Raw genomic sequence first — 13,817 nt, 5'->3', positions numbered from 1 at the left:
TGGACTATTATAAGATCACTCGATGAAGTGTTGTGGCTATAGATTATTAAGAGTAACTTGAATATGTCATAGTCGTTATGTTAAAGATTATGGAACACCGGAATATGTGGGCTGATTTGGAATATTGTGCGAGTTGTCTCGAAACATTCTTAAATCTTTCCTTGGATAACTTTGATATAGCACTTGAACGTGTGATTGTTGATGTTGGCTTAGTCGTTGTGTAGTTGGTTTGAATATAAGAGAAACATCGTATAATTTCTAGAAAGGAGTTACTAATGTTAGAATGTGTTTTGAATCTTCCCATAGTTTAACCATCGTTTTTGACATCTTAATATAGGTTGAGACACTATTGGGTAGCATATACATGTTATGTTGCGAATAAATGCTAAAGGTATGTAAAGCTATCCCTTCTTTCTTTTGGCATGTCTTAGATATAAGTGATATATGATATGAGCTTTGGGGTAATTCCATTCATAGATTCCGAGTATGATTCATGATTCTTATTCACTTAGTGATATTAAAACTCTTAAAGTAGTTGAGCTACTGCCCTTGCATCTTCTAGACGTTGGACAGTAGTTGGTATATGAAAGTCCCTAATCTTAAAGACTCTATAATGATTAATGTCCTTAACTTTTATAAGTTGTCTCGCATTATCTTGATATGTTTCTATGATCCCTGGGGCTTTATTTAATATAGTTTATAATGACACTCAAAGAGTACTGAACATGACTATCGCCCTGATATTCAAGTATTAATTAGCCTGCTTATCTATTGAGTTTCAAATAATGATCCAAATGCATATGGTTACTCACTACTCTACTCGTGCATGTTGTTATTACACCTTTCACCGAGTCCTGGGCCGGGTATGTTATCACGCACATTTTACTACATTATCCACCGAGTCCCTCACTAGGGGGCTAGGTATGCTATATGATGATATAATGATGCAATGATATAGTTATAGCACCGAGTCCCATGATGGGCCCAGTACGGTATACGTGCGCACGACTTTGTTCACTGAGTCCCTTACTAGAGGGTTGGGTATGGTATATGTATATGATGATACGATAATATGGTGATACGATTATGGCACTGAGTCCCATAATAGGACGGGTATGGTATGTGATAATGATATGCATGATTTGTTTCGTAAGGCACATGTACAGTGAGTTCTTGATTATCATACTTGTCTCCTGGACTCTGTACCTCAGTTATGATCTTTCTTACTGTATTTCATGTTTTATATACTCAGTATATTTCTTATACTGACCCCCTTCCTTCGGGGGGGGGGAGGCTGTGTTTCATGCCCGCAGGTACATATACTCATTTTGGAGATCTGCCAGCTTCATCTGTTTTGGAGTGCTCCATTGTTTCGGAGCCTAGACTTTTGGTACAGATCCTTTTGATATATATATTTGGTTATCCAGGGGTACGGCGGGGCCTGTCCCGTCATATGCTACTGTTAATACTCTTAGAGGTCTGTAGACATATGTGTGGGTTGTGTCTATATGTATTTGGTTGTGCCAATATGACTTGTATGTTAGGATGTTCCCATTCGTAGTGGCAGCCTTGTCGGCTTGCGTACGTACATATTTTGGTATATTATATATAGTGACAACTTTATCGGCTCGTGTATTATAATGTTTTAATTTGATTGTGATTCCTTAGTAGATAGGTTACCCTGATATATGTATGTAACGCTTGAGATGACGTTCTGTTTTCACAAAGCCTCCATATTGTGTTTGATTTCAGTTTGACGATGTCTAACATATATGTAAATGAGTGCCCAGCTCGGGCACTAGTCACGGCCTATGGGGTTAGGTCGTGACAGTGTTTCTCACATTCTTAATAGTTAAGGTGTGAAACTAAAAAAAGGAGATAATTTAGATGTATTTTTGGCACTTCACTCTTTTAATTTTGAACTTTTTGCCCGTGGAATTCTTTTGCACGTGGCAATTCATGTGGCAATTATGTGTTTAAAAAAAGAGAGTGTAATACACACATCATCACATGTTACTTGAAGAGTGTTTTTCAAACTTATGAATAATAGTTTAGATATGTTTGTCACACTCTCAAATAGTTTAGGTATGAAATTCAAAAAAAATTGTTAGTTTTGGATGTTTTTAACACTTACTCTAGAATAAATAATCAATCAATGAACTATGCCTCAAAGTCAAGAATAAAATAATAGAATATACAAGAAAAAGTTGTAGTTTCTCCTGAAGAGAAGTTACAGGTGTTGGGGGAGGAAGCACCACAACTAAAGTTTGATATGATGATAAATAATAAAAATAAATTGGATACGAGAATTTTACGTGGAAACCCTCAAACAAATAGAGGGTAAAAACCACAGGGTAGAGGGATTTTTACTAGTATGATATGGAGTACACCGCTCTCAAATATAAGGAGAAAACAACAATTAACACTTTTCTCTTGTAAAAGGAATAACTCACTAAAGAGGACACTCAAGACTACAATATTTATCTTGGTGTATAACTCTCTTTGTGTTTTTACTCTTTCTCTCTCTGAATTGTGGATGCTCTCATGTTAGAAGTAATGAGTTTATATTTATAGAGTCATAAACATTTTCCTATAAAAAAAAGGACTAGCCAAATATATGGAAACTTTGTGTTTTCCTTTTAGGAAAAGGAAAACTTAATTATACTAGGACCTTTCTTTCCTTTCCTTTTCCTTTTTCTGCCTACATTTTTTGTCTACTTTTTCTTTCTTTGAATTGGACTTTACTTAGCCGCCTTTGTTGACTTTTCTTGGAGTAAATTCTTAGCATTGTTTTAGTTCACTATGAGAAAAAGAGGAAGGAAAGAAAAAAGAAATAGGGAGGAAGACAGATGAAAGCTATACCTGAATAGGAACTATTATTGATTTGAAATATCCCTTTCACTAAATACACATAACAAATGGGTAAGGTTGTTGCCTACACTACACCACCAAAAATGATCTTTAGCGATAATTAATTAACGATAATTGTTTAATTACCGCTAAATATATTTTTAGAGGTAATTAGTACTCTTTATAAATGTCCCTAAAGCCTATAGCGACATTGGATCCGATAATAATTAACTAATGCCGGTAAAGACTTTAGCACTCTTTGTTAATGTGCATATTTATTGCTGCTAAAAGTTATTTTTGTTGTAGTGCTAATTGCTTTGTAAGAAGACACATCATTCCCCCCTCGGCCTTGAAAACTTTACTCTATGGATACTATTAATTAGACGTTAAGTTAAGCTGTGCCATGGGGTTCAAGTCAATCTTCCACAACGATCATCAGGATGTTGCCACCGATAAACCATAACCATTAAGATGCGACTTCTGCCATCTCCTTGCAATCTGCAAACTCTCTTGAAGATCAGTGTATTTAGCTGTCCAGTTCAGTTCATTCCTAATCTTAGTTGGATCGCTGTAAACTTCTGCATAATCACCACGCCTACGGGGAAGGAAGTCAATTTTGATAGGTACCCCAGTTGCTGCCTTACAAGCCTCTACAAATTCTTTCACTGACTTACCTGTACTTGCCGACAAGGGACAATGAGACCTCGAGATCATTTTGAGAAAGCAAAACTGATTATGCAGAACAAAGTAGTTTACCTCTTCCTGTTCCAACATTGTAGATCCCAGCTTTTCCTGGCCTTGCCTTCTCAAGAGCTTTCACATGAGCATCAACCAGATCAGTCACATCTATATAATCTCTTATGAATGTACCGTCTGCTGTCTTATAGTCTGTTCCTCTTACCTGCATTACAAAAGAAGTCTGGCTTAGGGACAACGGTTTGTCAACAAAATTCATGTGCATAGAGCAGTCTTATGCCTTGATTGTCATTGAAAAAAGAATTAACAACAACTAATTCGAAGATGCTTGGAAGTTTGAAACTGTTTTATACATACTTTTTTAAACGGTCATTGTTTTATACATAACTCAACCGAACTGGACCAAAATTTCTGAGACATTAAAAATACCAATAGACCACCTTCTGGCAAATGCAACAAATACAAATATTTTGATAGCAAACAGTTACTGACCTTAAGCCCGGGTATGATTCCACGAGCTGCATCAAAACAAGCACCAGATATCCGGCCATGTTTCCATAGTTCAGGTCGCGGAGCTTCTCCTAGTCTTCCATTTGGATCAGAACCAATGACATTGAAGTATCTGAACTTTGAGAAATTGATGTAAGCGTTAATTTGGGAAATATAATGCATACATACCAAGTCAAAAACAATAATAGAAGTTAATTATCTAAAATTGATCAAAGAAGTGCAGGCTTGTAGTTTACTTGGTAAAGAACAATGAAAAAAAACAGTGGACCACAATTGAAAAGAGCATTCTTTTTTTAGAAGGTAAATACTTCGATCGGAGACTTCAGTAACAAGAAAGTAAAATAGTTAAACTGGCCTTGTTGATTAGAAGATAAATGACCACAAAAATCAATTAACTGGTATGGCATAACAATTAGATATCATGAACAAGCAGGGCAAAATACAAATAGATATAAACAACAAAAAGGTGAAGGGAAAGGTAAGGATCAATTCAGACCAGCATGAAAAACACAAACTAAAAGGAAAGGAGTATAAGAAGAATCTACCTCAAAATCATGATAGCCATGTTTGAGTTCTTGTGAAAATCTAGGATAATATCCTCCGACATTTTCTTTGCTTTTCCATATGGATTAATAGGCAGCTGCAATTTGAGAGAATGAGTCTCAGCTATTATGTAATAAGCTCCCAACTTACATATGGCGAAGCTCCCCACATCGACTCAAACATCATTCATATGCTTCGAGCCTAATACATGCATATGACCTTTAAACCACCCACCTGTGGAGTTTCTTCTGTAATCGGCATCTTTTCAGGCTCTCCATACGTTGCACATGTACTAGAGTAAATTAAAGTTGGGACTCCATGAGTTGCCATTGCTTCTAGTACAGTGAGGGTGTTTGATGTGATGTTGTGATAATACCTGATTGACACATGAAGTTTGTAAAGGGAAAAGACAAAGCAACATTACCATAAAAATATACCCAAACGTGGATATCATGGTTGAAAGTTAGTCTGCTAAATCTCTTTAAAGGAAAGTTACTACACTAAATTAAGTGTTAGAAAAACATTCTCTCAATTTGAAATAATTCATACAATCCCTTTATAAGTACCGTACATAGAAAGAAAGATCAAAGGCAACTTAAAAAATTTCCACTTTGGATAAGAGTGCATAACTTGTCAAAGTGCTGGTAGAAGAGTTAGCTCCCATGTACTACACTAGACGTAAAACTTTAGAGATTGGCAAATGTTACTCCACTGCATCCAAAGATTCGAAAAAACTGTCTAACTCAAGAGAAGAAATAAAATGTTGCCCTAGCTTTAATTCTCAAACAACAATGTCAAAAGGATTGCATTATCAGCACATACATAAGTTTCAGGGGAGTTCTTTTTTTTTGGAAAAAGAAAGGACTTCACTGATCAAAGTTAACACTTTAAACTCTAAATTTTATGTTCCTCTCAAATCATGCAAAGTAAAAACATGTATATGTGGAACAGAAGTTCTTAAAGAAACTCAACAAGACTCACTTGAGAGGATCAAGGGTGCTCTCTCCAACATATGCTACAGCTGCAAAATGCATGACCGCATCAAATGCATTTTGGGAGAATATCTTGTGCACCTGCATATATTCGTCACAGAAATAAGTAGATGGCAAAAAACTAACAACTTAAGTACCATAAGGTAGTCAAGAAAAACTGCAGTATACCACTTTGGCATCCTCCAAGTCAGCATATATGAACTGAAACCTGCCAGGTTCAGGAAATAATTCCTGTAGAATCCTAACAGCACCTAAGTTTCCTCGTGAAAGGTTGTCCTGTCAAATCAGTAAATCATGTTTCCTATGATATCCCATGTATACATTTACACTCAAGAGTTGAATAATTCAAAACTAAAATAAAAGATTTGTCTACAATGATTGCTGAAAAGGACCAATTAACAACATCAAACGGAGAAGTTACCACTATGGTCACTCGGTAAGAATCTTTTAGAAGACGTAATGCTGCATGGGAGCCAATATAGCCAGCACCTCCAGTGACTAAGACATGATTGACACCTGGTTCATGACGAGAGAACTGAAGAGGAGGAAACAGGAGAAACAATCATGGTGAGCAGCAAGTTGAATAATTGTCCAATATTCATAGGATATACTGTCATTGACATGACTTCCTGGAAATATACACATGTTATGAAAATAGAAGTATTGCGAAATTGAGACATGTACATATTTCCTCTTTCTCACTCTAAGGAGGATTTGCATTTTCTGTAGAACTGGAGATTCAAATCCATCATTTGTGCTGATTCAAATGTTACTAACTCAAAAAGACAAAATTGTTAATCCATCATTCTAGACTAAGATTGTTACAAGGTCTCCTACAGTAAAGGTGAAACCAGCTCTATCTCAACAGAGTGGTCTTGCAATATGCAGCGACAAAGGAACTATGACAATCTCGGAGAAGAAACAGCATGATAGTAATTCATATTCCCATACTTCCAAAAACCAAGATAGATACAAAAACTGGATTTAAGTGGCAAGTGCAGGCAATAATACACCACAATTGAGCTTCGAGAAAAATAATGAACCAGTAAACAACAATATAGTTCCAAACATCTATCAACAAAAGGACAGCCTGTTTTTTTCCAGTAAATGACCACCGACCAAAATCAAGAATGGAGCTTTGTTCACCCAAAAATTGGTACAGTTGGAACTTATCACGAGGTCAAGGAAATGTGGATTGATTTAACTTATAGTCCAGAGATTTAGCACGTAAATGTGTTGTTAAATAAGCTTTTTAAGAACAATAATGTAAAGAAACAAATGAATGAAACAGTTAATCTAAGATATCGTTGGTTCAGCTTCAGTTCTGGATATAGCCTTGTACTGTTAGTTCCAAAATCGAGATGCTTGTAGATGTGTTCTTGAAAAGCAAAGACTTAGTAGGCGTTTGGACGTGATTTCATCTTGTGATTTGAAATCATGAGATGAAATCAGCGTTTGGACATGCAATTTCATATCATGATTCACATTTGTAAAAATGTGATAAGAAATCGATGATTGTAATGACATGAAACATCATTATTCTTAGGCGGAATACATCGACAACCACTTAAAGTTGCTAATAAATTTCATTTTGATACACAAACTACGACATGTTCTGATTGAGCACCTACACACATGATAAAGTGTTCATATTTAGACACTTCCGGCTTAAATGTTGGAAAAATTTATGAGCATATTCTCAAGCGTCTATTACGTAGATAAGTTAACCACTTAAAATATATCACCTCCTTTAATTATATGTATTAGCCTCAATAAGCCGTCAAGCCTCAGGTTTGTTCTAATCGAGGCTAATGTGTATAATTAAAGGAGATGTCATATTTATGTGATTAACTTATCTACATAATATGTAGCTTGAGAATACGCTCAAAAGTTCTTTCAAAATTGGAATTAGAAGTATCTGAAAAGGGCCACTTTATCAAGTGTTTAATATGAGTGTCTATATGAAATCCATTGGCAAGTTCAAGGTGCCATAGATGTATTCCACCTTATTCTTATGAAACCACGTCCCTTTCTAGTCCAAGCATAAACACGTAGTTTTTTTTTCCGAAAAGGTAAGGTAAACATATTACCTCTTAGTTGCGAAAAATATTAACATGTGAATAATTGATAATGAAAAGGATCATGGACTTACTAGGGTTAGGGTATTAAAATTAGGGGAGTAGTTGAGCATAAGAATGCATAGTGCAGTCAACATAGCAGCCATAAGAATTTTACCCACAAAATTGTTCTTCTTCTTTGAATCTGCATAATCCATGCCTATAACCAATAAATAAAGTTGTTTAAACACAGTAAAAGATTGTGTTAATCACATACACACTTGACAAAAGAAAAGGAGCATTTAGGAGGTTACCTCACCTGATCTATTAGACCTGGGCTGAGTTCTTGTTCTGACTAAATTTAGCATTAGAGAAGCTCTTCAGTTATAAAATTGCAAATATTTGTATTGGAAGAAATCAAAAGTAAAGCCCCTCCGAATCTCTGTCAACAGATAGGAAAAAAGTATCGTGATGAGTAAAAACTGAAACTTGGACTGGTGAGACATTGTAGTTACAATATATTAAGAAGTGGGGACTATATGGACATAATTATGACATACACTTGAACAAAACGCTAACAATGAAAGGGAAAGTTTCTTATATATCGAACCTAAGAAAGGAAGGGAATGAATTCCTGTTTATAAGATTGTTATATCACAAAAAAGAAATCTTATCAGCAAGCATATAATAAGGGAAAGTAATGCTACCTTTGGAATATTAAAGTGGAGAATAGAGTTTCGACTTTTCATTGCAGGAAGTAAGGAGAAAAATACAATAGAAAGTGAGTACCGACAGTGCATTCTCATCTGAACCAAAACCAGGAGGATCACTATGTTTTTTTTTTAATCGAAATTTTCATTATTATATATAAAAGTAATAGTCCAAGTACAAGGAGGGGGACATGAAACCTTACCTCCGAACCTAAGATGGATGATAACTTAAGAGAGGACTCCTCTCGATACAATGCGATTAAGAAAAAACATAAATGAGGGAAACTCTCCCCTTCCATGTAAATACGAGAAAGGAACCTACACTAGTCCTATTCAACTAAGCTACATTCAGTACATAGCTAAACTGAAGAAGAACAGGTATACGAAACTTCCTATTTGCATGGATCGAGATCGTTCATGTCATCTTTGTCCTTCTTAATCTTTTCATACCGAGTTTGTCCATAAGTCGTGTGATCATCATGCAAAGGTAGTGCATGGTACTACTGATTTGGATATGTAGAAAGTATACCTCATTGATGAAACTTAAGTCGGCTAACTTTTTCAGGGTCGCTCGACTAACGTTTCGAAGTATCCGTTCGAGCTGCAACTTCTTGGGCTCTGCAGGTGCTGGTTCAAGAAATCCAAGATCAGCTGTAAATCCAATACAAGGCTCAAGGTAACAGGACACCTGTACCAAGAGACACACAACAGTGAACAAAAAAGGAAAACTAGTTTCATTTTTGATGGCTGTTGTGTGTGGCTCCAAGTATGGGATGTTGTGTTGCTGGTCTGGATTCTTGTTGTTGTTGTTGTGGCGGTGTGTTTTCATCTGTTGGTGGATGGTCCATCAACCTGTATTCAAGAGAAGGCCCAAGAGTTGTTGAGTGATGTGCATCCCAGTTGCACCAAGAGTCGAGCAAGAAGCCATTTTTCTGTAACTTCTTAATTCCAAAGGTGCTGTGATTCTTGTGGTTGTCTTCTGTATCTTCTGTAATTCCATAACCAATTGCTGGTTCAATTCCTTAATGCACCTCCAGCAACCTGCAGATGAACATAGGAAGGGTCCATCTTGTTGTTGCCAAGGTATAGTGAGTGCACATTGGATGTCTTCATAGTTGCAATCTGGAGTTGTTGGTTGCTGTAGCTTGCTGGTAGTATGGTGTTTCAGTTGAGAAACTGAAACAGGAAAGCAAACCAACTCAAGCAACCAGGTGGGGCTTTGCATCTTCAGTTGATTGAGCCAAATGTGATAGTTGTGGATTGTTGTTGAATTATTCCAGCTACTTGCACAGAATAGCTCCATCCAAAGTGCTGTGATTACCCACTCCACAGCTGTAAGGTGATTTATGAAACCTGCACAAAAACAATCATCCAAAAACAAACTATGTGTAGTTGGATGGTTGTTGTTGGTTAACAAGTGCCTAGGGTGCTGTGAATTGGATTTGCTGTTGTGGTTGTTGTTATTCCACTTGTTGCTGAGAGTTACAGTTCTGGACCCAACCTGCACAAACAAAAGAAAACAAACACACAAACAATAGAGGGGTTCCAAGAGTGTAGTTGTTGTAATGTCATCTGCTTCATTCCAGCTGCACCAAAGTCCAAACAAGAAGCCATCTGTTGCTTCCTGTAGCTTCTGAGTTCCCCATGTGCTGTGATTTGCTGTTTTGTTGGATGTTACTGAGAGCTTCAGTTCATGTTTGTACATAATGGAATCTTGATCAGAAAAGGTGGGTAGCCTGTACTGTCCATTTTGTTGTTCAACTTGTACCCTGCACAAACAAGGAAACAAGAGCAAGAAGAAACTAGCACAAGCTAGCAAAACTTCCAAGAGTGTTCTGTTGTTGGATTCCTCATCTGCTGTATCTCTGAATGTTGTTGCAGTGTTGAAAGGCTCCAAGCCTGAGTGTTGAAGATGCTGGATGCTCAGTATGGAGTTTGAGGTTCTTGTTCTTTGAAACTGTAACTCTAATGGTAAGTTAGTTATTCTATGAAAGCAATAAACAAGGGAGACTCTCCCCTTTACAATGTTTCTAAAATTGGAATTATACATAGATAATGTTATACTACAGAAACTAATAAATGTAAACAAGTCAAGGAAGCTTCTTGATCCTCTTCAGCTTTGTCCTCCTAAAACTTGCCATTCCCATCTTGTCTAGAATGTAATATCCTCTTGCTTCCTTAGGAAGTTGTTGCACATTGTAGAATTGGATGATGTTGTCTACTCTGTGACTGTGTTTGGATAAATTATCTGCAACAAAATTAGCTTCTCTATAGATGTGATTACATTGAAAGTAATCCAACATTTTGATCAGCTCCTGCATATGTATGATGTATTTTTTGATGGTCCAAGGTGCTGTGATCTCTTGTTTTAGCCATTTCACAAGTAACTCAGAATCCACCTCTAAGATAACCCTGCTGTAACCATGTTGAATGCACCAAGTAAGGCCTATTAGGGCAGCCTGCACCTCAGCTTGGTTGTTAGAACCAAATCCAAGTGGTGCAGCAAAGGCATAAATGAGTTCTCCTTTATTGTCTCTCAGGATGCCCCCAGCTCCAGTTCTTCCAGGATTCTCCAAAGCACTTCCATCAGTGTTAAGCTTAACCAAGCTGTAAGCAGGCTTGTGCCAAATAACTTGGATGATCTTTAGTTCATGGCTGCATCTTTCCACCATACTTATAAGCTCCTTCCAATCACTTGGCCAACTAATGTAAGGAAAGGCTGTGAAGAGTAGCATATGAAGGTCTTTGATGATTGAAAACTTCACTCTAGTACTACTAGATTTTTTGCCCCCATATTTGCAAGAACATCTATTCTTCCATAGGTTCCAACAAATAAATATAGGTGTAGCTTGTAGTAAAAGTTTATGGACCTCATTATTTGGTTTAGTCAGCCGCCATTTCATCAACTTGCTTCTTATGGGGCTACTGCTATGATGTATGCCCCAACAATCAGAAAAAGACTTCCATATGTGGCTAGCAAAGTCTCCAGAAAGAAAAATGTGATTTATATCGTCCCATCCTGGCCTGTAACAACAACAACATTGTGCAGGGGCATGGCCAAAGTGTTCAATACAATCGTTTGTAGGCAATTTGCTTCTGAGAATTCTCCATACAAGAAAAGATATCCTGAAAGGAATATTTTTATGCCAAATATTTTTGTCAGTCATAGTTTTTTTTTTTTTTCTGATTTGGTTCCAAGCTGAAGCACAAGTAAAATTTCCAGTAGAGGTCAACTTCCAGCAAGCTGCCTCTGGGATATCAGGTTGATATTTAAAGGAATAGTTGAGGATCTTGTGTATCAGGTGCTGTGGTGCAAGCTGTCTCACTTTCTCTTCTTCCCAATTTCCATCAACCAAGAACTGAGGAACAGTGATATTGTTGAGTCTAGGTAGATAGTCATTGTGATTAGCTACAGGCATTAATTATGTGTATTAATACTATCTTATTTGGTACATTTTTTTATTGCATGTATAACTAATGTTCTATTGTGTATTAAGACTTGCATTACTAATACCATTGATTTCTAGGTATTAGTAGTGAAAGGGGATTTAATGCTTGCATTATTATGGTTAAAAACACAATTATCCCTCAAAATCTCTTTTACATCTTTTCCATCATAATTGTTGAGGATATTCTTATAAATAAATATTTTTATGCAATGTATGTTATTTTTTAATCCAAAAAGGTTCAAAAATGCCCTTAATGTATTAGAAATGGTTCAGAAATGCCCTCCTTCGACCTATTGAATCAAAAATGTTCTTAACGTATAGAAATGATTCAAAAATGCTCCCTTCCACCTATTGGATCAAAAATGCCCTTAACCTATTAGAAATTGTTCAAATTTATCCTCCTTCTACCTAAAAATATATTTATCGACTATTAAATACTATTTAATATGCCTGTATTTCGTACAATCTTTATATATTTGTTATTGATTTTGATTTAATAGTATATCAGTTCATTTTTTCACTTTTTAAATTATTAACTATAATAACTTATACTCCATTTGCTTCAATTTTATAAAACTATTTTAACTTGGCACGGAGTTCAAAAAATAAAGATTTTTTAAATTTGTGGTCTAAAATAAAAGATATGTCAAATGTACAAAATTGATATTTAATCTTATGGTATTAAACATGTCATGAGAAAAGTTGAAATTAAAAAGTTATTAAAAAAATGTTATTTTTGAAATGGAATGAAAAGGAAAGTAGGTCAAGCAAATTGATATAGAGGGTAACTTTTATTTCGTTTGTTTCAATTTATGCATTGTATTTTGACTTACATAGAATTTTTTTAAAAAAAATATTTAAAATTTGTGATCTAAAATAAGAGCATGTTTGTATTGATTTATTTTAGGTGCTTCTGAGAGATGAATTTATATAAAAAAAAAAATTACTTCTCCAAAGAAGTGAGATCTATTTATATGTATACATATGTATAGTAATTTCTTAATCAATATTATGACTTTAGATTATGAAAATAGTACTTTCCTTTGTTTCAATTTATGTGGTAATTCTTTTCTTTTAGTTTATTTCTAAAAAAGGCTATTTTTTATAATTGAAAATAATTTAACTTTAAAAATTTTATTTATCTTTAATAAAATGATTTATAATCACACAAGAAATCAAGTCATTTGGATAAGGCATAAAATAACACCTAAACTGTGATAAAATTGTCAATTACATATCTAAGCTTTGTGGGGGGTCGTATCACCCCAAACTTTTTATTTTTTGTATATTTACTTCATTTTCTAATTAGGTGGTTAGAAAACAAGCTAAAACATATCATGTGCGTAAATACGCCTGTACTAGACAAAAAAAGAGGGGTTTTAGTGTTTTATTTCATTTAATTCCTTTAAATCCAAATTTATGTGACCTTATCGTCTATCAAATTTCAATCTCTTTATGGTTGGTTAAATTTTCACTTTATTATCTCTAGCAGATATTTTACTGGAACGTAAATATTTTGTTTTTTTTGTAGCTGATAATATTCTTTGCATCTAATATGCACTATTATGCACAAGGGACGTGGAATATATTAGAGTCTTAACTTTGTTTTATGTTGTGTTTGAAGACCTAGATTTGAGAAGAATCAAATTAACTAAGCCATTAATATTCCTCTTTTTTGGCCTAATATATGTACGTAAGCACGTAGTATACTTTAATTTATTTTCTTCATCGGAGTGAATGAGGTAAATAATATGAAAAAGATAATTCGGGATGGGATCCTTGCATTGTATAAGAGGTAAATAATACGAAAAAATAAGTTTAACGAGCATGATAGGACCCTCATATAATAGGTGTGTATTGATAATTTCATAGTCGTTTTAAGTGTGTTTCTATGTCTTATTATCCCATATAAATTTTAAATTTTTTCCTTTATTAAGTTTTATGAAGAAGGATCAAAATGTCATTAGACTATGCAAAAATTGAATAAAAATGTTATTCTTTAATAGTTTG

At 35.1% G+C, this 13,817-nt stretch overlaps 1 protein-coding gene across 9 annotated transcripts; it reads right to left on the bottom strand.

Annotated features, from left to right (window-relative positions):
- Positions 1-2,857: 2,857 nt before the first annotated feature.
- LOC129874997 (UDP-arabinose 4-epimerase 1-like) lies at positions 2,858-8,466 on the bottom strand. Of its 9 annotated transcripts, none has more exons than XM_055950417.1 (11): positions 8,356-8,466; positions 7,968-8,026; positions 7,744-7,868; positions 6,013-6,126; positions 5,760-5,867; positions 5,581-5,672; positions 4,834-4,975; positions 4,602-4,696; positions 4,039-4,168; positions 3,607-3,751; positions 2,858-3,524 (listed from the first exon to the last, which is right to left on the bottom strand). In XM_055950417.1, the coding sequence occupies exons 2-11, from the start codon at positions 8,014-8,016 to the stop codon at positions 3,286-3,288; spliced, it is 1,239 nt and encodes a 412-aa protein (XP_055806392.1). In that variant the 5' UTR covers positions 8,017-8,026; positions 8,356-8,466; the 3' UTR covers positions 2,858-3,285. The 9 variants fall into 9 exon arrangements, with proteins under 9 accessions (XP_055806392.1, XP_055806395.1, XP_055806397.1 ...); XM_055950420.1 differs by having other exon boundaries at positions 7,744-7,853; XM_055950422.1 differs by having other exon boundaries at positions 7,968-8,003.
- Between the last annotated feature and the right edge of the window lie 5,351 nt (positions 8,467-13,817).

The sequence above is a fragment of the Solanum dulcamara genome, chromosome 11 (genome assembly GCF_947179165.1).
Source record: "Solanum dulcamara chromosome 11, daSolDulc1.2, whole genome shotgun sequence".
Classification (NCBI taxonomy): domain Eukaryota; kingdom Viridiplantae; phylum Streptophyta; class Magnoliopsida; order Solanales; family Solanaceae; genus Solanum; species Solanum dulcamara.
This window is presented reverse-complemented; position numbering and strand designations above follow the sequence as displayed.

Excerpts from the sequence above, each read along its gene's own strand:
- LOC129874997 (XM_055950415.1), bottom strand. The coding sequence starts at position 8,454 with ATGAGAATGCACTGTCGGTACTCACTTTCTATTGTATTTTTCTCCTTA. Across the intron at positions 5,868-6,012 it reads CTTACCGAGTGACCATAGTG|GACAACCTTTCACGAGGAAA; the intron begins GTAACTTCTCCG and ends CTGATTTGACAG. Across the intron at positions 4,169-4,601 it reads ATGGCTATCATGATTTTGAG|ATACTTCAATGTCATTGGTT; the intron begins GTAGATTCTTCT and ends CTCAAAGTTCAG.